The 26,801-nt window shown below is 39.2% G+C and overlaps 2 protein-coding genes across 4 annotated transcripts in view; one reads left to right on the top strand and one right to left on the bottom strand.

Moving 5' to 3' along the window:
- Nucleotides 1-2,773, bottom strand: part of ogfod3 (2-oxoglutarate and iron dependent oxygenase domain containing 3) — a 149,686-nt gene extending 146,913 nt beyond the window's left edge. Inside the window, exon 1 of the mRNA XM_072558436.1 lies at nucleotides 2,628-2,773. Within this exon, the coding sequence (XP_072414537.1) occupies nucleotides 2,628-2,713 (86 nt within the window). The 5' untranslated portion in view covers nucleotides 2,714-2,773. The remainder of the gene's footprint in view (nucleotides 1-2,627) is intronic.
- LOC140463944 (hexosaminidase D-like) lies at nucleotides 2,370-26,447 on the top strand. 3 transcript variants are annotated; one of them, XM_072558429.1, is made up of 13 exons: nucleotides 2,370-2,509; nucleotides 3,664-3,823; nucleotides 7,461-7,570; nucleotides 11,630-11,717; nucleotides 12,230-12,394; nucleotides 12,523-12,706; nucleotides 15,889-15,960; nucleotides 18,433-18,634; nucleotides 20,981-21,063; nucleotides 21,922-21,997; nucleotides 24,513-24,617; nucleotides 25,133-25,222; nucleotides 25,379-26,447. In XM_072558429.1, the coding sequence occupies exons 2-13, from the start codon at nucleotides 3,689-3,691 to the stop codon at nucleotides 25,551-25,553; spliced, it is 1,485 nt and encodes a 494-aa protein (XP_072414530.1). In that variant the 5' UTR covers nucleotides 2,370-2,509; nucleotides 3,664-3,688; the 3' UTR covers nucleotides 25,554-26,447. The 3 variants fall into 3 exon arrangements, with proteins under 3 accessions (XP_072414530.1, XP_072414532.1, XP_072414533.1); XM_072558431.1 differs by lacking the exon at nucleotides 2,370-2,509 and adding an exon at nucleotides 2,682-2,803; XM_072558432.1 differs by lacking the exon at nucleotides 2,370-2,509 and adding an exon at nucleotides 2,919-2,960.
- Nucleotides 26,448-26,801: the final 354 nt, after the last annotated feature.

The following is a 26,801-nucleotide window of genomic DNA, read 5'->3' as shown; positions in this document are numbered from 1 at the left end:
TTCCAGCATTTTCTCCAAAGAACTGTAGATGCTGGTAGTCATAAACAAAAGCAGAAATTGTGAGGAAAAACTCAGCAGGTCTGACACCATCTGTGGAGAGAAATCAAAGTTAACGTTTCAAGTCCAATGACCTTTGTGCTGCTCAGTATTTGAATCCTAGTATTTGTTCTTTCACTGCTGCTCAGTTTTAGATCCTGTTTGTATCCCCAGTACTACCCAGTGTCTAAATCCTCAGTATTGTGCAATATTTGTATCCCCAGTGTTGTCCAGTTTTGAAGCTTCACTGAAAAAAATGCTGAAAATCACAATGAGTCAGGCATCATCTGTGGACAAACAGCAAGCCAGCATTTTGAGTCTAAATCACTTTTCATCAGAGTTGATTTGAAGTGTTGAGGGGACAGCATATATGCAATAGTGAGGTGGTTGGAGTGCTGGAGGAAAAAGGATGTTCATACTACAGATTAAGTCATCCATTCCCATTGCACACCATTTGAATATTCAGTATTGCAGGGTATGTCAATGTTCAGTATTATACAGTGTTTGAATGTTCAGTACTATTCACTGTTTCAATATTCAGTACTGCAGTGTGTTTGAATGTTCAGTATTATTGTGTTTGAATATTCACTATTATACAGAGGTTGAACGTTCAGTATTATAGTGTTTGAATGTTCAGTATTTGGGGCTGCACAGTGGCTCAGTGGTTAGCACTGCTGCCTCACAGTGCCAGGGATCCAGGTTCGATTCCAGCCTTGGGTGACTGTCTGTGTGGAGTTTGTACATTCTCCCCGTGTCTGCATGAGATTCCTCCGGGTGGTCCGGTTTCCTCCCACAGTCCAAAGGTGTGCAGGCCAGGTGAATTGGGCAATTTAGAATAGTGTTAGGTGCTTTAGTCAGAGGGAAATGGGTCTGGGTCAGTTTCTCTTCGGAGGGTCAGTGTGGACTTGTTGGGCCGAAGGGCCTGTTTCAACACTGTAGGGAATCTAATCTTATACAGTATTTGAATGTTCAGTATTATGCAGTGTTTGGATGTTCAGTATTATATAGAGTTTGAATGTTCAGTACTGCACTGTTTGAATGTTCAGTATTATACAGTATTTGAATGTTCAGTATTATAGTGTTTAAATGTTCAGTATTATACAGTGTTTGAATGTTCAGTATTGCAGTGTTTGAATGTTCAGCATTATACAGAGTTTGAATGTTCAGTATTATACAGTATTTGAATGTTCAGTATGAAAGTGTTTAAATGTTCAGTATTATACAGTATTTGAATATTCAGCATTATACAGAATTTGAATGTTCAGTACTATACTGTGTTTGAATGTTAAGTATAATACATTGGGCGGTGGTGGTATAGTGATCATGTCTGTGGGTTAGTAGTCTACAAGCTGATGATCTGGGGTGAGTTCGAGTCCCACTACAGCAGATAGTGAAATTCTGATTTTGTGGGCGGCACAGTGGTTAGCACTGCTGCCTCACAGCGCCAGAGACTCGGGTTCAATTCCCACCTCAGTCTGTGTGGAGTTTGCACATTCTCCCCATGTCTGCGTGGGTTTCCTCCGGGTGCTCTGGTTTCCTCCCACAGTCCAAAGATGTGCAGGTCAGGTGAATTGGCCATGCTAAATTGCCCGTAGTGTTAGGTAAGGGGTAAATATAGGGGTATGGGTGGGTTGCGCTTCGGCGGGTCGGTGTGGACTTGTTAGGCCGAAGGGCCTGTTTCCACACCGTAATGTAATCTAATCTAATCTAATCTAAATACAGTGTTTGAATGTTCAGTATTATACAGTGTTTGAATATTCAGGATTATACAGTGTTTGAATGTTCAGTACTGCAATGTTTGAATATTCAGTATTATGCAATGTTTCAATGTTCAGTATTATAGTGTTTGAATATTCAGTTTTATACAGAGTTTGAATGTTCACTATTATACAGTCTTTGAATGCTCAGTATTATAGTGTTTGAATATTCAGCATTATGCAGTGTTTGAATGCTCAGTATTATAGTGTTTGAATATTCAGCATTATGCAGTGTTTGAATGTTCAGTATTATAGTGTTTAAATGTTCAGTATTATGCAGTGTTTGAATGTTCAGTATAATACAGTGCTTGGATGTTCAGTATTATAGTGTTTGAATATGCAGTACTGCAGAGTGTTTCAATGTTCAGTATTACAGTGTTTGAATACTCAATACTGCAGAGTGTTTCAATGTTCAGTATTATAGTGTTTGAATACTCAGCACTGCAGTATTTCAATGTTCAGTATTAGTGTTTGAATACTCAGCACTGCAGTATTTCAATGTTCAGTATTATGCAGAGTTTGAATACTCAATACTGCAGTGTTTCAATGTTCAGTATTAGTGTTTGAATACTCAGTGCTGCCCCTTAAGTCGTCAGTATTGCAGAGTGTTTGAATACTCACTGCTACTACTACCTCTGCCTGCCTGCACTCTGTAGAGTAGTGTTGTACCACATGAATACTGTACAGTCTGTATCTACAAGGAGCAGCAGCGCTCGGTATGTAACTGTACAAGGAGTAGCAGCTCCGGCGCTCGGCCGCAAAAGCAACATCTCGGTCCTCGGTCCCCGGTCCCAGTCCCTCTCCTGCGGCTGCAGTACCCAGGCTGTCTCCTACCTCAGGCGGCCTGGATCCTTTAATAGGCCGCCGCTGCTGCTTTTCTCTTCCGCCTTCTTGGAGGTTGCTCTCTTCAGGGCCGACATGGTGCATTGGGGAGGAGATGTGGGTGAATGCACTGCCCACACCGCCAGCAGCAGCCACAAGCAATCGAGCAGCTGCAGGGGAGATCTCAGGCAAGAGCTGGAACCTAGGCTCAGTTTTGCATCCGAATGAATGTAGCACTTCCCCCCTCTGCAAAGCGACTGCTTTATGAATGTATCAGGACTGAGCAGTGACCCTTTAATCTTGCCAATCCAGAATGCAAGTTTTCAGCCTGGGGTTTGGAACTGGGTAAATTTGGGCAGAACAACTGGGATTGCAAAATAAAATCAAAGTAAAACAAAATTGTGGCACCTCATCAGAGAGGGTGGAGTAATGTTTGCCTTACTGTTGGGTAAAAATAATATCTGTCAATAGACTAACTTGTGAACTATTCAGGGCAGCCTTTGTTTGGGTGTTCAGGTGTTCTTGCCCCAAGCTTACACAAGTTAGAAGATGCCAGTCCTACTGTCCAATCTGGGAGATCTTTCGGCGCAAGTGGGACATCCTGTGGCATAATCCTCGAAACGAGTCAGACTTTCGTATGACCAGTTTGATATAATTTCTACAATCTCTCTGCGTATTTTGCATCCAGTATTGGGATCAGTTTTAAAATAGGCCCCACTTTTCCATTGAGAATCTTTGTCAAGACTGACTGTATGTTGCACCTAACCACCTTACTATACAGAGATATCTTGTCTCTGAGCACAACAGTCATGGTGAATCTACTGCACTAGTTTCAATTTGATTGTGGTTGTATTGAAATTTGTTTTGTGCAAGTTATAACTGACATCAAAATTACTGAATGGTTCTGCTACACTCTTATGGCCAATACTTACGTACAAAATACATTGCCACAGGCAAATTTAGGTATTTCTGAATGGGTTTTTAAAAATGTCACAAATACTTATATAAAAACAGAATAATTCTGCTGTGTCATTATTTTCTCTCACAGGCCACAGACTTTGTATGTTTAAAGAATGGCTGATAGTCTTGGAGACAAGCCAATGGAGGCAGACAATGGGATGAGTACACTTAAACCTCCACAGACAGGTTTGAAACTGGTACATCTAGATTTGAAAGGAGCACCACCCAGGGTCTCCTATCTATTAGAGGTGATTTATGAGTCACAATAGTGGCATTTTAATATTTCTTCTCAGAGATTATACTTTACAACAAAATTAAAGTCACTCTAACTTGCAAAATGGTTTCAGTAACGAAACTGAAGACTGATTTTTTTAAATCAAATTTTAAACAAACATTTGCCTGAATAGTTAACTATAATTATTGATATTTTAGCATGGAAAAATGTTAATAAAGCATTCATTATGTTGTAATTAACATATATTATCCAATTCTGTGTCTCAGAGGATGGCATTGCCAATGAGACTATGCAGGAGAAATATTTACCAGCTGGAATGAGAAACTTCAATAATGTGGATAGACCCTTGTGAACGTGGAGCTATGTCCATTGATCATTAAGAGAATGTTCAAAAGAAGTGTTTAAGTTTATGAGGTTTTGATGTTATAAACAACATACAAACTAGGGAAGGAGCCATACTAGATCTGGTTTTGGGGAATGTGCCTAGTTAGGTGATTGACATTTCAGTGGGGGAGCATTTTGGGAGCAGGAACCATAACCCTCCAAGTTTTAAGTTTCTTATGGATAAGGATAAAATAGTCATCAGATTAAAGTACTGAATTGGGAGAAGGATAATTACAACAATATTAGATCGGAACTGGTGAATTGGCGGCAGCTATTTGATGGTAAATCCACAGCTGGCATATAGGAATCTTTGAAAGGCCAGTTGATTAGAGTTCAGGACTAGTATGTTCCTGTGAAAATGAAGGATAAGGATGGCAAGAGAAATTGAGAGTTTATACAGAAAGAAAAAAAGGAGATGCATAAGGTTTAGGAAACTGAAGACAGACAGAGCCTTCCATCAATACAAAGATAGCAGGAAAGAACTCAAACAAAGACATAGGAGGGCTAAAAGAGGTCATGAAATGTCTTTGGCAAACAGGATTAAGGAATATCACAAGGCATTTTATACATATATAAGGTGCAAGAGGGTAATTAGGGAAAGGTAGGTGTACTCAAGGACAAAGGAGGAAATTTAAGCGTGGAGCTGGAGGAAATGGGTGAAGTCCTTAATGAATACTTTGCCTCGGTATTCACAAAGGAGAGGGACATGGAGGATGGTGAGTCTTGGAAGGGATATGTTGATGTTCTACAGCATGTTGATATCAAAGGTGTTGGGTAACTTGAAAGGCTTTAAGGAAGGTAAGACCCAGAAACTGTTGGGATCTATCCCAGAGTGCTGAGGGAGGTTGTAAAGAAATTGCTGGGCCTTGTACAAAATCTTTGTGTCATCTTTAGTCACAGGAGAGGTTTGAGAGAACTGAAGAATAGCCAATGTTGTTCCTTTATTTAAGAAGGGCAAAAGGGATAATCCAGGAAATTACAGGCCAGTGAGCCTTACGTCAGTGGTAGAGAAATTATTGGTGAAGATTGTTAGCAATAAGATTTACTCACATTTGAAAATGTATGGACTTATGAGCAATGGTCAGCATGGCTTTTTGAGGGGAAGGTCATGTCTCACAAACTTGGTTCAGTTTTTGAGGAAGTGACAAAAATGATTGAGGGCTGGGTAATGGCTATCTATACCAACTTTAGCACGGCCTTTGACAGGTTCCTCATGACAGGCTGATACAAAAGCTGGTAAAATGGATACAGAACTGGCTTAGTCATAGAAGACAGAGAGTAGCAATAGAAGGGAGTTTTTCCTCAGTGGTGTTCTGCAGGGATCAGTGTTGGGACCTCAGTCATTTGCGATATGTATCTGAATGTGATTTGAAGGACAATGTAGGTGGCCTGATTAGTAATTTCATGGATGACGAAGATTGGTGAGGATGGGGATAGCGAGCAAGATGACTAGAGGATACAGCAGGATATAGATAGACTGAGACTTGGGCAGAGAAATGGCAAGTAGAGTTATTCCAGATAAATGTGAAGTGATGCATTTTGGAAGATCTGATGTAGGAAGGGAATATACAGTAAATGCAGAAGCCTTAGTTACATCAACATACAGAAGGATCTAGATCCACAGTTCCCTGAAAGTGGCAACACAGTGGATAAAGCATATGGCACATTTGCCTTCATTGGTCGGGATATAAAGTATGAAAATTGGCAAGTCATGTTGCAGCTGTAGAGAACTTTAGTTAGGCCACATCTGGAATATTGCAAACAGTTCTGGTTGTCACACTGCCAGAAGATTGTGGAGGCTTTGGAGAGTCTCCAGAAACAGTTTATCAGGATGTTGCCTGGTTTGGAAGCTATTAGCTATGAGAAGAAATTGGACAAACTTGGTTTGTTTTCACTTCAATGTTGAAGGACGGGAGTTTCCTTGATAGAAGTTTCCAAAATTATGAGAGGAATGGATAGTCTGAGTTTCTTTTCCCAGTGTAGAAATGTCAATTATTAGGGGACATAGGTTTAAGGTACAAGGCAGTAAGTTTAAAGGAGATGTGAAAGGCAATTTCTTTTACATGGAGGGTGGTAAGTGCCTGAAATGTGTTGCCGGAAGAGTGGTGGAGGTCGATAGAATAGCAATGTTTAGCAGGTATTTTGACAGATATATGGATAAGTAGGCAAAAGGTTTTTAGTTTAAAAAGGCATCATGAGTCGGCACAGTTTTGGTGGACCTTGTGCTGTACTGTTCCTTGTTCTGTTTGTTTTTTTATAATCATGGGAAATTATTTCTACTGGGCAGTAACTTAGTAACTCAAAGTCTAAGTCGACACAGGCAAACTCGACTAGGTAACACTGTTCACTGTTGTCAATTTCTAAGATTCTTGTGATTAATGTGGCAAACTTGAAAATTACAAAAGTACAGTGTAATCCCAATTCATGTTGTTTACATAGCCCCAAGTCAATTCATGCAATAAGTTAAACTTTGCAACCAATGATATGTTTTGATACGTTAAAGGAAGAGATTACATATTATTGAAATAAATTGTAATCAAATGGATTCCATTAACTTCCTTTGTACTTAATGAGCAGAGTTCTTGCACTTATGACTTGTTATTCTGAAGCCGTTAGTGAGTTAAAATTGCCTTACAAAAAAAATTAACTTAAAGTTTACTATCTAGATATTTTCTGATTAATGTGAGGGCGAATATTATGTCTATTCTGTACATCTTGTAACAGAGCTGTTAAGTTTCAACCTTTGCAATTTAACCTCACCACAATGGATAGTAAAGAGATTAAGTAATTTGCATGTTTAGTTTTATTCATTCAGGGGATGTGGGCATTGCTAGCATGGTCAACATTAATTGCCCATCCCTGTTGCCCAGATGGAACTAAAGCATCAATCACATTGCTATAGATCTGGAGTCACATGTAGGCTAGACCAGGTAAGAATGGCAGATTTCCTTTCGTATCACCCCTGAAACAGGTGACTTACACGTGTATGCACATCTGATTATGAGGTCGTGTAGATTTTTAACATGTAATTCTTTAAAAACACACTTAGTAATTTAACTTTGATCCTTTGACCTGCTTTTCTCACAATATTAAAGATCACCTTTCATTACTGAAAAGTTTTGTTTCATAAAATTGTAACTTGATGTAGTCTGCCTTCTAAGGAGCTAGCACAATTACAATGGGTCAAATGGTTTCTCTGTGCTCTGTGATTCTATGAGCTTCTGAAATTTGAATTGAAATAGCTATATTTCAATTTTCTGTTGTAGATCTTGCCTCTGCTTTCTCACCTTGGTGCAGATGGTATTCTACTGGAGTATGAAGATATGTTTCCATATGAGGGAAAGCTGCGGGTGTTACGGTCCCCAAATGCCTACAGGTGAAGTTTTCATAAGTGAATTAATATATGACTACTCTAAGTTACTTTGTTTTTCTTCTAATTCATAAGGTGCGATGGAATTTTAATTACTTCTTGCTCCACAGTTTCCTGGTTCATTGGAATGCTGTTTACTCTCTGGTTGCATAAACCTACTTCCCACTATGGTCCTTTTTGGGGAACTAATCAGTGGTTTCTTGGGTGATGAATGTTATTGTAGAATTCCATTTGCAGAATTAACAGTGAAGACCATGGATTCTTCTTGCTTAAGCATTGTTAAATTTATTTGTGCACTGTGATATATTTGTCCTCATTGTAAGTAGATGGAATAAAAAAGAAGCAATAAAATATTTTTGAAAACCAGAACAGTACAGGAATGCTAAAAATCAAACCACCTGTACGACGGAGAAAAGGCAAGTTGATTTTGATTGGGTAATACATTGTAAGGAAGAAAACAACAGGCTAATATAAACTCTCCAAGCTCCCAATAATCAAAGAAGTGTATACAGTTTAAAGATATCCTATTTGCTTGCAGACAACAGAGCCCTCTTTATGAATTCCTTTAACTAGCATTAATAAGCCAATTTACAAGCTTGCCTTATTATCTTAAATTGGTTGTCTTTTTCTACTGACAACAGTATCTTGTTGGTGGAAAACACTACCTGTGAAGCCAGTGGAGAGTAGTAGCATGAAACAGCCAACTTAGGAGATGTTCTGCCTTTAATACAACTGAGTACTATCACGTATGAATATCATAGGCTACTCATCCCAGTGGTTCACTGACCACATCAAATGGTATGCTCCACCAGCTGCTCATAAACATTAGAAACCGTCCGCCACCAGGATACACTTGCAAAATCCAAAACAGAATATTTACAGTAAGATATGACTTTAAACAATCCAGTGTTCATTAATAGCTACGCTAACAATTGATTTCAGTAGAAAACCAAACGTTGTGATGACAAATGCTTGCTGCATTGTAATCTAAGTGTTAAAATGTTTAAAACCTTTCCTAATATAATGTCATTGTTAAACTAAATGCAACTTCTACCATGATGTTCAGTGTACTAACTGGAACAAGGTCAGCTAGGTGGACCTCAGAATATGAGTTCCTTGACTGGACCAAGTTAACATTTCCAATCAGGGAGTCTCGGCTGACAGATATAAACAGAAGTGTCAGGGGTTCTGTTCGCTCAAGCAGATCATTTTGAGCTAGCTGGATCAGGTCATGTACTATGCACGTGTAAATAAAGGATGACTTGGTGTTAGGAAACTGGCCTTCATTGGAGTTATTTCACCCAGGGTTTTACAGACTTCCTCACTCTATGGCCCTTTAAAAATGGTAGTTGGGACTCAGAGTGGGTCTGAGGGTTGTCAGGCATAAGTTGGTACAGCCAGTATGAGATGCCGTAATGCTTGAATGGGAAGAATCAAGGTTTGGCCTGAACTAGCATGGATGGTTGAAGGAGTCAGGGGGGATATAAATGAGGATATGCAAGGGTTTGGGCTAGAGGGCCTAAAACGTTAATATGACAGGAAAAGATTCCTAGAAACCAAGACATACCGAGTTTTGAGAAGATTTGTAGCTCAGGTTGAGGTTCTGGATACAGGTTTGCTCGCTGAGCTGGAAGGTTCATTTCCAGATGTTTCGTCACTACACTAGGTAATACCTTCAGTGGGCCTCAGGCTGAATCATCAGCAGTGCTTCATCCAGAAATGCAGTTCCAGCATTTTGGGATGTCTCACCTTGATTGTGAAATTCTCGTCCATTATCTCTGCTTTAATCAATTCCTGTGATATGTGCCCCTATATTCTTTGGCGTTGGAATTTTCTCACACACATACATACACACCCCACCCAATCCCTGTCCTGAATGTTAGTACAATGTTAGCTATATATGTTCCGCTATTAATAAATGCTAGTTGGAGCTCTTGTATGTGCCAGCTAAGAAAACAAGCAAAAACTGATCAACAGACAAAATTTTAAAAAACAGCTGACAGCCTGCCCAAAACAAAAACACATCAGACTTGACTCAGTATAAGCCTAAACTGTGTTTTAAATGCTCCATGGCCTATTTTTCCCTGTCTCCATAACCATCTCCAACTTTATCACATTTTGAGAACTTCCCATTTCACCAACACTCTTTTGAACATCCCCACCCAATTGAAGTACCATCAGAAATTGTAAATTGTGATGTTTAGCTGCTATGCTCTGCAATTTCATCCCTAATTTTTTTTTCCTCTTCGCCTTCTTCCTCACTTACGGCCATTCCTGAAACCCACCTTCTGACTGAACCTATTCCAGGTTGGTTCACTATTTGCAATGACTTATTCCAAGCTTCCTTAAGGCATTGTATGATACTACAACAGTTGTATGAAAATGTTCAGAAGTACTTTACTGGATGGTGTCCATGCTAAAGTAGACAGAAAATTATATGGGTCAGATGTTATGAGAATACGTCAGATGGCAACTTAAGTTGTTCACAAGGACAATGCAATGAATATAATCAGTTAGGATTTTCTGAAAGCTTTTCACAATGGTCTAAAAATTAGATTACAAAGTAAGTAAGGATTAATGTCGTTATTGGCACATAAGCTTATTGATTTACAGGCTGATTTAACAACAGAAAGCAAATGGTAGTGATGTCAGAGAAAAGATCTGTTGAAATTTAGCAGGACTTTATTCAGCGTCTCTTGCTATTCAATTGTTTTCTAAATGTTATGGGGCCTGCTATCAGTAATTTGTAGTCACATTAAACTTTGTGGGCAGATACTGAACAAAAGAATTATCAGAAAATATTTATAAGAATGTTGCCAGGGTTCGAAGATTTAAGCTGTAGGGAGAGGCTGAAAAGGCTGGGGCTGTTTTCCCTGGAATATCCGAGGCTGAAGGGTGACCTTACAGAAGTTTATAAAATCATGAGGGGCATGGATAGGGTAAATAGAGAAAGCCTGGGTTGGAGGAGTTCAGAACTAGAGGGCATAGGTTTAGGGTGAGGGGGAAAGGTTTAAAAGGGCCAACTTTTTTACCCAGAGGATGGTGTATATAATGGAATGAGCTGCCAGACGAAGTGGCTGAGGCTGGTAAGGTTACAATATTTAAAAGGCATCTGGATGGGTATACGAATAGGAATAGTTTAGAGGGATATCGGCCAAGTGCTGGCAAATGGGACGAGATTAATTTAGGATATCTGGTCAGGATGGACGGGTTGGACTGAAGCAGCTGTTTCTGTGCTGTATATCTCTATGACTCGATTCGTGCTCATAAGATCTGAACAGATGAGCTGAGGAATGATGGATTTTAACATAGGGAAGGGAATATCAGGCAACATATATGTAATTTGCTGACCATTTCCAGACTGAGTTGTCACCATTAAAATTGCAACAAGGAATATCTGTGGTCCCTCATTGGCAAGTTTGAAGCTGAGGACTCTTGAGAAGTGCAGCACATAGCCTGCACTGCGTAATCCATCTCCCCTTTTAAGGGGGGAATGGGGAAGTGGTGGGCAGTACACATATCCACAGTCTATTGAGACCCTGAAGTAGCCAATTAATGGCCCATCTAAGTGCCTCATCCTGCAGCATCTGCGTGGATTCATTGAGTGTGATAGTTGCTTTGGTTGGTTTCTTCTCCCACTTAACATATGACAAAATTCATGGGCGGCACGGTGGCTCATTACTTAGCACTGCTGCCTCACAGCACCAGAGACCCGGGTTCAATTCCTGCCTTGGGCGACTGTCTGCATGGAGTTTGCATGTTCTCCCTGTGTCTGCGTGGGTTTCCTCTGGGTGATCTGGTTTCCTCCCACAATCCAAAGATGTGCAGGTCAGGTGAATTGGCCATGCTGAATTGCCCATAGTGTTGGGTGCATTAGTCAGAGGGAAATGCGTCTGGGTGGGTTACTCTTCGGAGGATCGGTGTGGACTTGGGCCAAGTGGCCTGTTTCCACACTGTAGGGAGTCTAATCTAATCAATTATCCATAGAGGTGCCAGGAATTGAAGGCATATTCAGAGCTGCAGTTTGTGTTGATGGTCAATAATGATTTATTTTTCTCATTGCAGTCCGTCAGAAATCAAAGAAATCTTGAATCTTGCCAGAGTGCTTCATTTTGAAGTAATTCCATTAGTGCAAACCATTGGCCACATGGAGGTGAGTTTAGAAACAAACTAAAGAGGAAAGGCCACATGAGGCTAAATCTCAAGAAATTTCCAAAGAGGATGGACGAATAACTTTACTGTAAATAATGCTGCCTCACAATTGAATGCATAAGAACACATTAATTAGTATGTGACTTAAGTCATCTGTGCATTTCCTTAGAACTTAGATAACTGATAAAATTTGTTTCATTTTGTATCTAACACTTTGCATAATTTTGCAGTGTTCGTTCATGCCTTATGTATGGTATGTTAGTCTAACCTCTGGTTAAACCTTTTTTTAATATGTATTGTGAAATCCTGTGCTCCAAAATGTGAATCATCCTTGATGTATTTCAATGTAGTTGTACTCTGTCAGTTTGGGACTTGGAATTCATATCCACTTAACTACTGGAGAATAAAATAACCCATGAGAGACTTCTGGATATTAGATCTGGAATGTCTTGTTATTTTGATAAGTTGAATTACCACTGATTGATACTTTACTTTTAAACCTTGTTCTTACAGTTTGTGCTGAAACATAAAATGTTTTCCCATCTTCGCGAAATGAAAGGATTTCCTAACAGTCTCATTCCTCATAAGAAGGAGTCAATGGAAGTAGTAGAATCCATGATTGACCAGATCATGGCAATACATAAAGACTCAAAATGGCTGCACATTGGATCAGATGAGGTACTACAATTAGGTGGAAGGTTTGCTGTGTAGTTTGCAAAAATATTGTTTGTCCTTGGAGGTTAAGTTAATTATGTGGTGTTTACCTTTCTTAAGATAAAAATTGTTCATTTCTATGTTATTTTTAGGTTTATTACCTTGGTGAAAGTGAAGAATCTAAGCAATTATTTGCACGAACTGAAACTACTGCGGACAGCCTATTTCTGTCTCATGTGAAAGCAGTTGCAAATTACATTGTCACTAGCTACCCTAATGTGAAACCCATCATTTGGGATGACATGCTCCGGAACATCAATGAAGAGAAACTTAAAGGTATTGTCACTTTTGCAATGACTCCATTTAAACTAAAACTATAAAAGGCAAAATACACTTTGCTTTAAGGTCAGCTTTTCAGATGACCTGATTCCCAGCACGATGCACGTGGTGTAGATCAGTTGAAACATTGAAACCCCACGATAGATTCAAAACAATGTTCCCTTCTTTATTGCTGTCATACCTAACCAGTTTGTCTACAGAGAGTTCCCATTTATATAGCAGAACCAACAAAAAGTTGTTCAGACTTTCCCACCTGTGATCCAAGACACAAATGTGCCAGATACATCAGAGAGTTGTGCTATGCCAATGATACCACACCAGCATTCCATGTCAAGGAACACCTTTAAGCTGTGAATAAATCAACTTTCATGTTGATGGTCAAACCAAACCCTACACAAACATGAGGAAGACTAATGCCATGGTCCAAAATATTGTTGTACTACTAACAGTCAGTGTTAATGGACCTGCAGTAACAAATGATCTGACATTTGTTGCTGAAATCAACACGTGCATTGCATCAATTATGTCCAGATTGTGTAAGTAAGAGTCCAAAGATAGCCACTTGACAGAAAATCCTGAACTGCGAGATAGCTGAATCCTCGGAGCACTGCTCTACAGTCGTGAGACCTGGACAACATATGCTAGACAGAAGAAAAGACCAAACAGGATACATTTGACACAGCATCATTTTATAAGTCCCAGTCACCAACTCAAAGATCCTGGAGTGTGCTAATTTCATCAGCACACTCAATACTAAGCCAATGATGGCTATAATGACTTGGTCATATTCGGTGGAAGATGGCTGCATACCCAAAGACATTCTATATGGTAAGCTGGCACGGAGTCGATGTAGGTACTTCTACAAAGATTCCTGCATGTGTGAGAAATGGAGATGGCAACAGTGACACAACTGTACGACAACACTGAAGGCCAAACAAAGAGAAATGGAAAGTTCATCGAGCTGAGAAGGTGGCCCAGAATAAAAAGATGCCAGTGAAATCCATACCTTCACAGCAATGTGACTCCATCTATAGCTAGTGCAGGAGAGATGGCCATGCCGGCATGGCGCCCCTGTGATACATGAAGTAATGATTAAAAGTTAACCATCAAAGCACAAACCAATGTCAAGATGGAAGGATGCCAGAGGCTTATGCTCCTCCATTATTACTATTTGGGTGTTTTTGCCATCACTTTAAATACATTATTTTTTGCTCTGACTTTAAAAGAAGGAGAAAGACTTGCATTTCCCAGTATTTTTTAAAACCCTGAGGATATCCCAAATCATTTTACCAAGAATTAATTATGTTAGAAGTGTAGTCATTGTTGTAAAGTAAAAAAAGTGGCAATAAATGTGTACACTGCTAACTCTCACAAACTCCAATGTCGAAACAACTAGATAATCTGTGTTTCTAATGTTGATTTAGGGATAGAGATCACCTTCAAATTTGTAGCATGGAATCTTTTACATCACCTGAGATCAAATAGGGCCTCGATTTAAAGTTTCAACCAAAATATTAGATTTCTAGGCTATAGGACTTTATTGACTGGAGTTCAGAAAAATGAGGAGGTGTGTCACAAAACCTGCAAAACTTTAACAGGACTGGACAGAGCAAACACAAGAAGGGTATTGCTGCAGACCAGAGAGTCCAGAACCAAGGGTCACATTGTAAGGAAAAGGGGTAAGCCATTTAAGACTGAGATAAGGAGAAACTTCTTCACTCAGTGAGTGGTGAGCCGATGGCATTCTCCGCCACAAAGCAATTGATGATAAATCTTGAATTGTTTCAAAGAGGAGATAGATATACTTCTTAGAGCTAAAGGGACCAGAGGATGTGGGAAGAAAAACGGGAACGTGGTACAGAGTTGGATGATCATATTGAATGACGAAGCAGCCTCGAGGGGACAATGGTCTATTCCTTCTCCTACTTTCTCTATTTCTATGCAGAAATCTCTGGAATGGAACTTGAAACCAAACTTTCTGACTCAGAGGCAAGAGTCACACTTTTTTGAGCAGACTTTTGCCTTCTTTGAGTGTGGCAGAGATGTTTATGTGTTGCTGTTGCAATACCACAAGGATGGAAACAAATGTGCAATTCCTCTGGAGTGAAAAATTTCCAACATAATCACTAGGAATCGGCTGACTTTTCTTGGTACATTACATCTAATCCACAACATTCCTCACATTTTATTCTGTAAGCTTTCCTTTCACATTTTTGACTGACATACTGTGCTGTGTCATCATCTTTTGCCCAGTTTGCTCGTCCTGTAATATTTTGTCATTGGTTTTCTGTTTGGTTCATTGTCTCGTATACGTTTTTACAGTTTCAGAATTCATACACGAGGATATCAATTTAACTCAGTGTTAACTATAACCTGTGTTTGAGCTGCTTAAAGAAAGTTAAAATAGCATTTCAGTTTTTATTTTCAAGAAAATGCCTGTTTTGGTATGAAACCTGGTATAAGACCATTTCTCCAGAGCAAAAAAAGATGCTAACTCCCACAAACACCAATGTCATAACGACTAGATAATCTGTGTTTGTAATGTTGATTCAGGGATAGAGATCACCTTCAAATTTGTAACATGGAATCTTTTACATCACCTGAGATCAATAGGGTCTTAATTTAAAGTTTCAACCAAAATATTAGGTTTCTAGGCTCTAGGACTTTTTTGACTGGAGTTCGGAAAAATGAGGAGGTGTTTCAAAAAACCTGCAAAACTTTAACAGGACTGGACAGAGCAAACACAAGAAGGGTATTGCTGCAGACCAGAGAGTCCAGAACCAAGGGTCACATTGTAAGGAAAAGGGGTAAGCCATTTAAGACTGAGATAAGGAGAAATTTCTTCACTCAAAGAGTGGTGAGTGTATGACATGCAACTTCCACAATGGTTTCACGGTTATCATTACACGAGATGTTTGAATTCCAGATTTACTAATTGAATTCAAACATCACCATCTTCCATGGTGAGCTCTGAACCACCGTTCTCAGAGCTTTACAACTCCAGTGACATTACCATCTGGCCCATCTTAATGCAATCCTGCTGTTCTGAAGTTTATATTTACTCTGTGTCTGTCTCAGCTCATCAGTGGAAATCTACACTCTTAATTTAAATTTATTTTTTTCTGAATTATTTTAGTTTTCCTTTTAATGCAAACCTTATTCCTTTCTATCCCATTTAGAATCCATGTTGAGTCAGTTTGTTGAGCTGATGATTTGGGAATATAATGCTAATCTTGATGTTGACGGCATGAGTAAGTAAATGGTTTTGTTTTCAATATCTATAACTAATCATAGCGGTGTGAAATTAGGCAAGAGTTTCTTGGCATTTTTCAGGATTGAGTAAAGGCAGTGGCATGAACTGGGCATTTTAGTATATTGCGACATTTATTTTCACAGAAGTAGTTCAAAATTGGGAAGTTGTAAATTTATATTTAAGTTTAAGTGAGTGACTTATTATCTATGATGCTAATGAAAAGGGGTAGTACAAAATAAAGACTAAAGTGGTGCTGGAAACGCACAGCAGGTCAGGCAGCATCCAAGGAGCAGGAAAATCGTTGTTTTGGGCAAAAGACCTTCATCAGGATGAACAGCTATTACCCAAAACATCGATTTTCCTGCTCCTCGGATACTGCCTGACCTGTTGTGCTTTTCCAACACCACTCTAATCTTGACTCCAATCTCCAGCATCTGCAGTCCTTACTTTCACCTAGTACTAAATAAAGTCAAGCTGTGCAAATCTTACTTATAAGTAAGTAAAGTCATGCATCGGATAAGACAACGCATTCTCTGAACTTCGTATCTTGTCAGAATGTGTCAGGTGACAACTTATCAAAACCAAACTGATTTAGGATAGCTATATTATTTATATTTTTAAATATGTTTTCTTACCGATTATAAAAAGGCTTCCACCGAGAGCATTGCATTGATTTTCTACACAAGTAAATACCAACTATTTCTACAGACTGCTTCCACAGTTACTGTTTTCAAGAGCAAAATACTGCAAGCACTGGAAACCTGGCATAAACTCACAAAATGCTGGAAATCCTCAGCAGCAGCTTTAGTGCATAATTCCTTGAAAGTGGAGTTGCAGTCGACAGGGCAGATTAGATTCCCTACAGTGTGGAAACAGGCCGTTCGGCCCAACAAGTCCGCACCGACCCTCCGAAGAGTAACCCATCCAGACCCATTTCCCTCTGACTAATGCACCTAACACTAGGGGCAATTTTAGCATGGCCAATTCACCTGACCTGCACATCTTTGGACTGTGTACGGAAACCAGAGCACCCAGCAGAAATCCACGCAGACACGAGGAGAACGTGCAAACTCCACACAGTTGTCCAAGGCTGGAATTGAACCTGGGACCCTGGTGCTGTGAGGCAGCAGTGCTAAGCACTGTGCCACCCTACTGAAGGTGTTTGGCATGTTTGCTTTTATTGGTCAGTGCATTGTCTATACGGGATGTGATGCCATGTTGCAGCTGTGCAGAACATTGGTTAGGCTATTTTTAGTATACTGCATTCAATTCTGGTCTCCCTGCTATAGCAAAGATGTTAAACTTAAAATGGTTCAGAAAAGATTTACAAGGATGTTGCTGGGATATGAGGGTTTGATCTATAGGGAGAGGCTGAACAGGTTGGGACTTTTCTCCCCCTGGAGGGTCAGAGACTGAGGGGTGACCTTTAATGAAGTTTATAAAATCATGAGGGGCATAGATAAGCTCTTTTACCTTGGGCAAAGGAGTCCAAAACTAGAGGGCACAGGTTTAAGGTGAGAGGGGAAAGATTTCAAAGGGATCTGAAGGGCAGCTTTTCGTGCAAAGGATGGTGCGTCTATGGAACAACCTGCCAAAGGAGGTGGTGAGAGGGGAAATATTTAAAAGGGTCCTAAGGGGCAACGTTTTCACACAGAGTGGGTGTATGTATGGAATGAGCTGCCAGAGGAAGTAATGGAGGCTGGTACAATTACAACATTGAAAAGGCATCTGGTTGGATATATGAATAGGCAGGGTTTAGAGGGATATGGGCCAAATGCTGGCAAATGGAACTAGATTGGTTTAGGCTATCTGGTCAGCACGGGCAAGTTGGACCAAAGGATCTGTATCCCTACTGTCCCTGCTGTATAACTCTAAGACTAGGACTAGTGAGAGAAACAGTGCTTACATTTTTGCCCCTTTTGATAGGCACTTATCTTTTTTTTTAAAAGGTCAGTTTTCTTCTTTCCCTACACTAACCTTTACTGAATCTCTCTACTTGTTCAAAAACATGTGACATCTCTGACTTTTTCCAATTCTGATGAAAGGTCGTCAACGTGAAATTGTAGCTGTTTGTTTCTCTACTGATAATGCCAGACCTGCTGAGTATTTTCCGCTTTGACATATCATTAAAGTGAAAAGTTGAAATTACGTTTATCATGTTTAATGCAGTTTAACATTTTGTGCACTTTACTGGTGCATTTTTGCTGATTTTGAAAATAAATGAACCCCTTGGAGATGTGATTTCTGATGGCACTTGTAATAATGACAACTAATTTGTAATAAGAAATGTCAGTCACCCAGCAGTATCTGAAATCATTGTCCAACATATTGCCTGTTAATAGGTTGAGAACAGCTTTCCCCCAATTAGATTTCATGCTTAAAGATTTTGAAAATTGATTTTCATCTATGTAAATAAAATAGGACAAGTTATGTCTCATACACCAATGATATTCTGTTTATATTCACTTAGTGCTTCAAATTCAAAAGTACCAACATTCCGGATTTTCTGTTATGTGGTTTGCAAGTGCATTTAAAGGAGCCACTGGGGCAGCCCAGTCTCTAACACCCATTAACTATCACTTGGCTAATCACCTGCAGTGGCTGAAAGTGACAGAAGCTCTTCCAAGGGATTCAATACAGTTGCATGGGATAGCACTCACCGGTTGGCAGAGGTATGTGAAGTAGAAAAGGTTCATAAATATGCCATTGTTGCTATGTATTCACCACAGTCTAACAAGTACACTTACCATCTTTGTGTTTTGCTGTGGTTCAGTTTAATCATTTTAATTGATTTGTGATTATCTTTATTCTGCCAAACAATGTTAAAGGATGTAATGAATCTGAAGAGAAAACACTAGTTTAACAAATACATTTTGATTGAAATTCCATGGTAGAATATCGATGAATATATTTGTACATAATTCTGCTCTCTACTATTTCAAAATGCTTGGCTCTTAACTGCCAACCAAGTCACTCAGTTGTGGCAATTAGAAAAGGGCAACAAATGCTGGCCTTGCCAGCAATGCCCATGTCCCATGAAATAATAAAAGAAACAAAGATATTAACCTGAATATTATAAATAGTTCAACTTTCAACTTTCAAATGGTAAAGTTGCATCAGTGCTGTCTTCTGCATAAAATGTATGCAGTTTTGGTCATCTGAAGAACCAAATTTATACTCAGATTATTGTGTGTTTTACAGTTATACAAAAAGAAAGCATTTGAAGTTAGAGATAATAGCAATTTGCAAGAGCATAGTATTGCTGTTATCCACATTCATCTCATCACATTTCATGATTTATGGATCATTTTTATTAGTTCTTGACCCTGTGAAATAATTCTGATGTTTCCAAGAAATTGAAAATCTGTCTATGTTGTGGTGTAAGTTGTGCGAATTATATACAATTGAGGAACATTTATCTTAGAGTTTGGATTTTGAAATTGTGGCATGTGGGTTTGGTCTGTGTCTGTGAAGGGGTTTATTATTGCCGTGTATTTATGTAGCCATGACAACATGTTTAAAACAGAGAATGAATGATTTTATGGACTGTAATAGGGTTTTGTTTAACTTGGGAGAGTTTTACAAACACCCATAGCGTGACGAAAGTCCTATTGTTTCTGATTTACAGAGGTCTTGGCTGGAGCTGAATGTATAAAGCAATTGCTTCTAAAGAAGCAAGTTAGTTCAGCACTGTTCAGAGATAGGTTAACTCAATAGAAGGAATTTAGTTTGAAATTTTCAGAGCGGTTAAAATTTGGTTAAAATTCTGAAGGGGTTATTTGAAGCTGAGAAAGTTAAAGATTCATTTTAAGAAGAGACCATTACAATCTCAAAATTGGGAATTGGAGTCACAATTAGTTCAAGCTCTATAAATGTGATAGAAAGGGGGATTTTCTATCATGTGATTACTATAAAGAAATACTATGGGGATTAATGGAATTGTATTTTACTGTGTGTTTTGAAATTTTTATACATACATTATATGTCACTAGTTTGGTTTATTTTTTTGTGTGTAATAAACTAGGTTTATTTTTGAAATCAGATCAATAGCATTGCATGTTTGTGTTTCAGTGAACGATCACCTCATTAAAACAAAAAAAAATCAATTAAGCTAGATTTCAGTTGGTATCTGACTTGTTCGATAGTAATATCAGCTGAGATCTTAACAACACATAAATTCTAGTTCTATTTTTGTTCTATTTCTGGTGATTTATTCAGACTGATGCAGAAGTTTGCTATTTTTAAGTGAAGAATCTTAATGCAGGCAATTGGCAAAACTGGCTATATTTTTCAAGGCAGAAATTAAGAGATTTAAGACACAGTAAAAGATAATTTGATTGTCCCAACAGATAGCTGTGTCAGTGACAAAGACACCCTGCCCTTTTCACCACTCCCATCTCACCCTTGCTGGGTCTTGCCTGACTGACCCTGGTGAAGCCATGAGTCTAGATAAGAGAAGTGCTGGATAAGCATAGCAGGTCAGGCAGCATCCGAGAAGCAGGATCTAAACTCTGAGTTCCAGCATCTGCAGTCCTCACTTTTGCCTGGTGAGGCCGTTCCCATTTGCTGCTTTGCTATTGCCTTCAGCCTCACTCTTGGTTCAGGGCTTCCTGTGGTCATAGCAGTGGCTGCCATTCCAGCGGATGTGCTGGCTCTGATGAGCTGCTAGCCATGTACTCTTGGACGTGAGACCCTCTTCCTGAAGTCAAGAATATGGTGCTGGAAAAGCACAGCAGATCAGGCAGAACCGAGGAGCAGGGAAATCGATGTTTCGGGCAAAGGCCCTTCATCAAGAATGAGGCTGGGAGCTCAAGAGAAGGCCCTAAGAGCCATGATAGATGACAGGTAAATGCTTGAATGGGATTTAATCTCCTCAGGGCTCCCACCAACGTGACATTGTTGCCTCACACCCTCCATTCGGTAAATGGAGACATTAAGTTCATCACAATAAGATTGAAAAACAAAATAGAGACAAAAAAAGTAATTCCTTCCATATTTTCATTGTTTTGCTTTGCAAGATATGATCATTTCTCCGTTTTGTGTGAGCTACTTCCTGTGGGACTTCCATCCTTGGCTGTTTGTCTGCAAGCTCTGAAAAACGGTAAGGCATATTCATAAAAATGTATGTACAAAGATCTTTTAAGTAACCAGTGGCTTTCTGAGCTACTTCATTATGGAGACCTTACCATCTAATCTGCAATTGTCTGCAGATTTCTACACAGGGAATGATTTGCTTTCCAAGGATAAATGATCAAATATGGATCATTCAGAATGACTTCTGTTTATCATGATATAATTCCTGGTTCTTTGTTCAGAATAAACAGCTCAGGTAAAGCTCAGTTCAAGAGTACATTTATCTGAGTTGCAAACATAAGCTGTGGACCAGTAATTCTCTATTATCTTGTACAGATTTTAATGCCTTTAAATAAACTTACAAGAGTTGCCAGTCCCACCAACTACCAGTGCTATTTCAATCCTGGCTACTTTGTAAAGTGAAATAAATTCTTGAGATAGCCATCAACAATATGCATTCCATATCAGACATTTTCAACTTAGCACTATCGTCCTTGCTGTAGGACCACCTTAAATTTGAGGTACATATTGAGCAGCAGTAAGGGTGGGAGTATGTTTGGACAAGAAACGTACTGTAACAATGAATATATGAAGACAAAGCTGCATCAGGTGAACTGAGAAAACAGGTCAGTAGACTTGCAGAGGTAGATTTTGTGAAAACTATACCACATGTGGTCAAAATTAAAAATGCTCTCCACTTTCTTTTAAGTGGTTACACAAGGAGATTTTTGTTATACCTTAACTATTCTGCAAACAGACTTTTAGGAGAAAGGAGTGGTTGTAGAATTAATTCAGACTCAGATCAAATTGTTTGAACCTGGAAGGCTGCTCAAAATTTCTTCATTTGGTACTTCCAAAAAAAAATTACCTCTGTGTTTCAAATCAGGTGTATTCTCTGAAAAGGAAGAGGACTTTGTGAAAAAATGTCTTGGATTCAAAACATTGAGAGTTAACTTCATAAGGTAACTGGCCAACAGACTTCATTTGAATACTCTGTTGTATTTCAAATACAGTAACAAAATGTGAATGATTAACTGTTAGAAGCAATAATACATACATTATTTGTATGAAAAGTCATATATTTCATCTGGTTTTAGTTTGAAATTAAATCCACATTATTTATTAATGCTTTAGCAAATTCAAACAGGCTAATGTGCAGACATCTATTATGAGAAAGATTTAAAAGAAATTGTAGATTTACTATGATCTTACATCAAACAGGAGATGCAATTATGAGTTGGAGTCTTTTAATTTGGACTAACATTATTAAGAGATGACTCAATAGGATGGTTTTTGGTTCTGAAGGCTTATGAAAAGATAGATTGGTGTAGCGATAGATTAGTCTCACTGGTCAGTAACATATTAGCAATAGAGCACAAGTTCAAGTCAATCACAAAAGGAGTTGAAAGGGAGCTAATAAAAACATCTCAGCATGGATGATGGTTAGAATTTATAACTTTCTGGTATTTACAGGAAAAGCTTAGACCTAAATGAAAGTTGTTTTAACCTGGAACAGTGCTTGAAACTCTTTCATTTGAATAGCTACAAACTGCTGGTTAAGTGAATCCATTAACTGTTTTAGAATGGAGTCCGACAGTTGCCTCATTCAGAGAAATATTAAAGTACATGGGAAGCAACCCAGAGAGTGAGAATGGAAAAGATGTCTCATGCAGAAAGATGTCAATACAGAGGTGATAACCGAAATATGAATAGAATATTTTGTGGTATCGCAGATGCAGCAAATCTTTAAAAGTCATTGAGTCATGGAATCATAGAGATGTACAGTACGGAAACAACTTGTCCACGCCGATCAGATATCCCATCCCAATCTAGTCCCACCTGCCAGCACCCGGCCCATATCCCTCCAAACCCTTCCTATTCACATACCCATCCAAATGCCTTTTAAACGCTGCAAGTGTACCAGCCTGCACCACTTCCTCTGGCAGCTCATTCCATACATGCACAATCCTTTATGTGAAAAGGTTGCCCCTTAGGTCTCTTTTATCTTTCCCCTCTCACCCTAAACCTATACCCTCTAGTTCCGGACTCCCCCATCCTAGGGAAAAGACCTTGTCTATTTGCGCTATCCAGGCCCTTCATGATTTTATAAGCCTTTATAAGGTCACCTCTCAGCCTCCGACGCTCCAGGGAAAACAGTCCCAGCCTACTCAACCTCTCTGATAGCTCAAATCCTCCAACCCTGGCAACATCCTTGTAAATCCTTTCTGAAGCCTTTCAAGTTTCACAACATCCTTCGTATAAAAGGAGACCAGGATTGCATGCAATATTCCAAAAGTGGCCTAACCAATGTCCTGTACAGCTGCAACATGACCTCCCAACTCTTGTACTCAATACTGTGACCTAGAAAGCATACCAAACACCTTCTTCACTATCCTATTTACCTGTGACTCTACTTTCAAGGAGCTATGAACATGCACTCCAAGGTGTCTTAAAATGCTAATTATTATTAAAACCAAAATTGGATTTCTGTTCTCATGATTAGACTTTAGTTCAGTATGTTGTTATGAGTTTGTAGTGATTAAAATAATGTGGATTAATGTGGTAAAGGGCTAGATTTACAGTTCCACTTGGCAGGTATGAATGTGGTGGCTGTGGAGGTGGCACAGAAAACCAAGAAAGTGGCAGATCCACCACTGGTCACCAGTGAGCCAGTGGGGACACACTTAATCACTGCCCACTGAAGGGTCTTAGCTTTCCACTTCCAGCAATTACCTTGTGGCAGCGAAACCCATATGGCATGTTACTCTGTGCATGCTGTGTCAGTCAGGGAGGGTGTGCTAGAAAGCCTTATTTAATGCATACACTGGGCCCTCCCCAAGTGTTAATGCTCACCAGGTTAGCGCCAGCCCTCCTTGAACTCCAGCCCTGTCTCTCACCCTTGCCAGGGGCTAACATGACCTCCGTGCACATGCAATTTTCGAACCCAGCTCAGCTTATCTCCTCAGACCCACAGTGTAGTACCAGCTGGTGCTGCTCATGACTGGAGACGGGCCTCTGACTGGCCAGAAGTTCTCTGAAGCTGGATTACATGAGGGGACAGAGTGCCACTTCAGATCTACTGACTGTGGACAGCCATTTTTCTGATGGATGGCATCACACACACGAGAAAAATCTCTAACCTTTAGAATGTGAAAGACATTTAATGGTGTTGGAACTGAACAAAGGTACAAAACTAGTCTTCCGCCCAGTAAAATTGGCCAATTTCTTTAAACTTTTTTATGATGGAGCATGTTGCATTGATTTCTATAGAGAGACAAGGACCTGCTATACAAGAATCAAAATCTTTGTTTGGTACAGTAATTATATTCCTATACTGTTGCTGCATCAGATTAATACAATGCAATATTGATGAGAATCAGGACAAATTTATTGTAAAGAAATAAGACTTGACAAAAACAGCAACAAGAGCCAGTTAAACAATTAAATATATTGCAAGGTTTTGTATTTCTCTTTCAGTACCGAAGATGCTGGCAGTTTTCCAGGCAGTGATGTATTCAACCATGTGACTCAGATAATCACCTTCATGCAGGAGTCTATTGATAAACTCCTTGAAGAAAATATGTAAGGGTTGGACCTTTTGATCTTTTTTTAAAATTGTATAATATTGACAGTGAAAACACATCATTTTTTTTTCTGTCAAAGTGTAGCATTTTACTTCCCTTGTGAGTTTAAGGGTGGACTCCTCAGGGAGGTGGAACTTTTGTCCATCACTAGAATACCTTCTGACCCTGACCAAGTTTATGAATAATTTATCTGCATGCAAAAACTGGAGCCTGGAGCCTCCACTGGTGTATCACGAGACTGGGGCTATACTCTTGCTGCAGCCTAACCCAGGAAAATGTAGCTGTCCAGCTGCCTTGTTTGAAAACAAATGTTGAGGTCTGTTCCACGTCATGGTGTCACCCTTTGGGATAGTTTTTTCACACATCCTTCTTCCAAATTCTTTTGCCCAAGATCTCCTCTGATGATCTGGATGCTGGGTCCTCAGTTTGCAACTGCTTATAATATAGTGACATGAAAACATAATGACAAAAAGTACACAATATCCTTCAACCCTCCTACTTTTTCTGAATTAGATACATAAAAGGATGGTTCAGTAATTATCACAGAAAGAGGAAGTTTGTTCATCCCATTATAGTTCGGCATTTTGAAGGAGAAGTCAGAAGGTATGTTTGCATGAAGTTTGCTACTTTGCATATTCATCAAAAATCTTGAAATTCTAACTATTGGGTTATGGTTATTAATCTGAAATTGCAGCAAAACTGTTACCTGATAAATGTGATTGCAGTGATGGCTACTAATGGCTAATGACCACCTTCTAGGGTACATGCACATTGGAAGACTGCTGTAAGTGAGCTGAGTGCAGCGCTGGAGAAAATCTATTACCCAGATACTGTGGAAGAGTGGCTAGAAGAACATGTTTACCCCAACGTGACAAAGTTGCAACTGTTTGTGAAAGACATGGATGAAGCTTTGGCATCAGGACATTTGAAATAAAAATGTAATTATATTGATTGATTTTTAAGGATCATCACATTGAAGTTGTTAATTTGAATGCATGACCTCCTTTGGTTTATAGTTAGCTTTATTCAAGGTAATGAACAAGGACAGGAGATTTAGCTTGAAACAAGAACAAAATACTTAGTTCTTCAAACCCATCGCATCCATATTGTTTACAATCCATCCTAGCTACTTTATCTCTTTTGAGACAGAGAGTCCTGCATTGAAGCTTTAATACCAACTAAAGCTGTACTCTGTGGGTTTCTTCCGAGTGCTCCGGTTTCCTCCCACAGCCAAATATGTGCAGGTTAGGTGAATTGGCCATGCTAAATTGCCCGTAGTGTTAGGTGAAGGGATAAATGTAGGGGAACAGGTCTGGGCGGGTTGCGCTTCGGTGGGTCGGTGTGGACTTGTTGGGCCGAAGGGCCTGTTTCCACACTGTAAGTAAGTAATCTAATCTAATCCACAACTCAACCCTCAGACAGTAATGTCTAGCCTTAGCAGCACAGACTATTGTTCAGCAATGGGCAATTTGGTAATCTCAGAAGAACGTGAGTGAGAACAGCAAAAGGCCATTTGGCTATTTAAGGCAACATTGCCATTTTAGAACACTATGGCTGACCTCAGTCAATACTGATTCCTAAAAATTTCAATTATTTTGCCCTTTTTTTTGAATAGTGTAAAACTAAATCACTAATAATTAGGTTTATCAAACACTCTAGATCAGTGAAGAGTTAATTTCTTTGGCTTATTTAGAAATGGATTAACTCTTTTAAGTATAAATGTGAAATACAGCAACAGAGAGTGACTTGCAGTTGTAAAAACTGTCATTAAAATGTTGATGTAGACACTGTACTAATGTAACATTATTAAAAGCATTTATGCAATTTCTTTTTTAAAAAAAACATTATTTTACTTCTCATAATAATTCCGTGTAGATAGGTCAAAATAGGCAAGATTGCTTTGGTGATCAGATAGTCTTTCCCACAGGGTAGGCGCGAGCTGTGAACTGGGACTTTTTGGAAATCCTGATGGAGCTGACTTTGAGGGAACTGCCTGGGGAAATGAAATTTCCAAGAGGCACTCACTGTGTCTGTCACTCTCTAAGAAAGTCCCTTCGAGATTCCAGAGGGTTCCAACTCACTTAAACTAAATAGTTACCCCAAAAATGTTAGAGGATTAAAAAGCTTACTAAAGCTCTTCAGTGTCTAATAAACTTCACCCTAACTCACCAGCAACCCCCAA

Source organism: Chiloscyllium punctatum, chromosome 39, assembly GCF_047496795.1.
Source record: "Chiloscyllium punctatum isolate Juve2018m chromosome 39, sChiPun1.3, whole genome shotgun sequence".
NCBI classification, from domain to species: Eukaryota; Metazoa; Chordata; class Chondrichthyes; order Orectolobiformes; family Hemiscylliidae; genus Chiloscyllium; species Chiloscyllium punctatum.
This window is presented reverse-complemented; position numbering and strand designations above follow the sequence as displayed.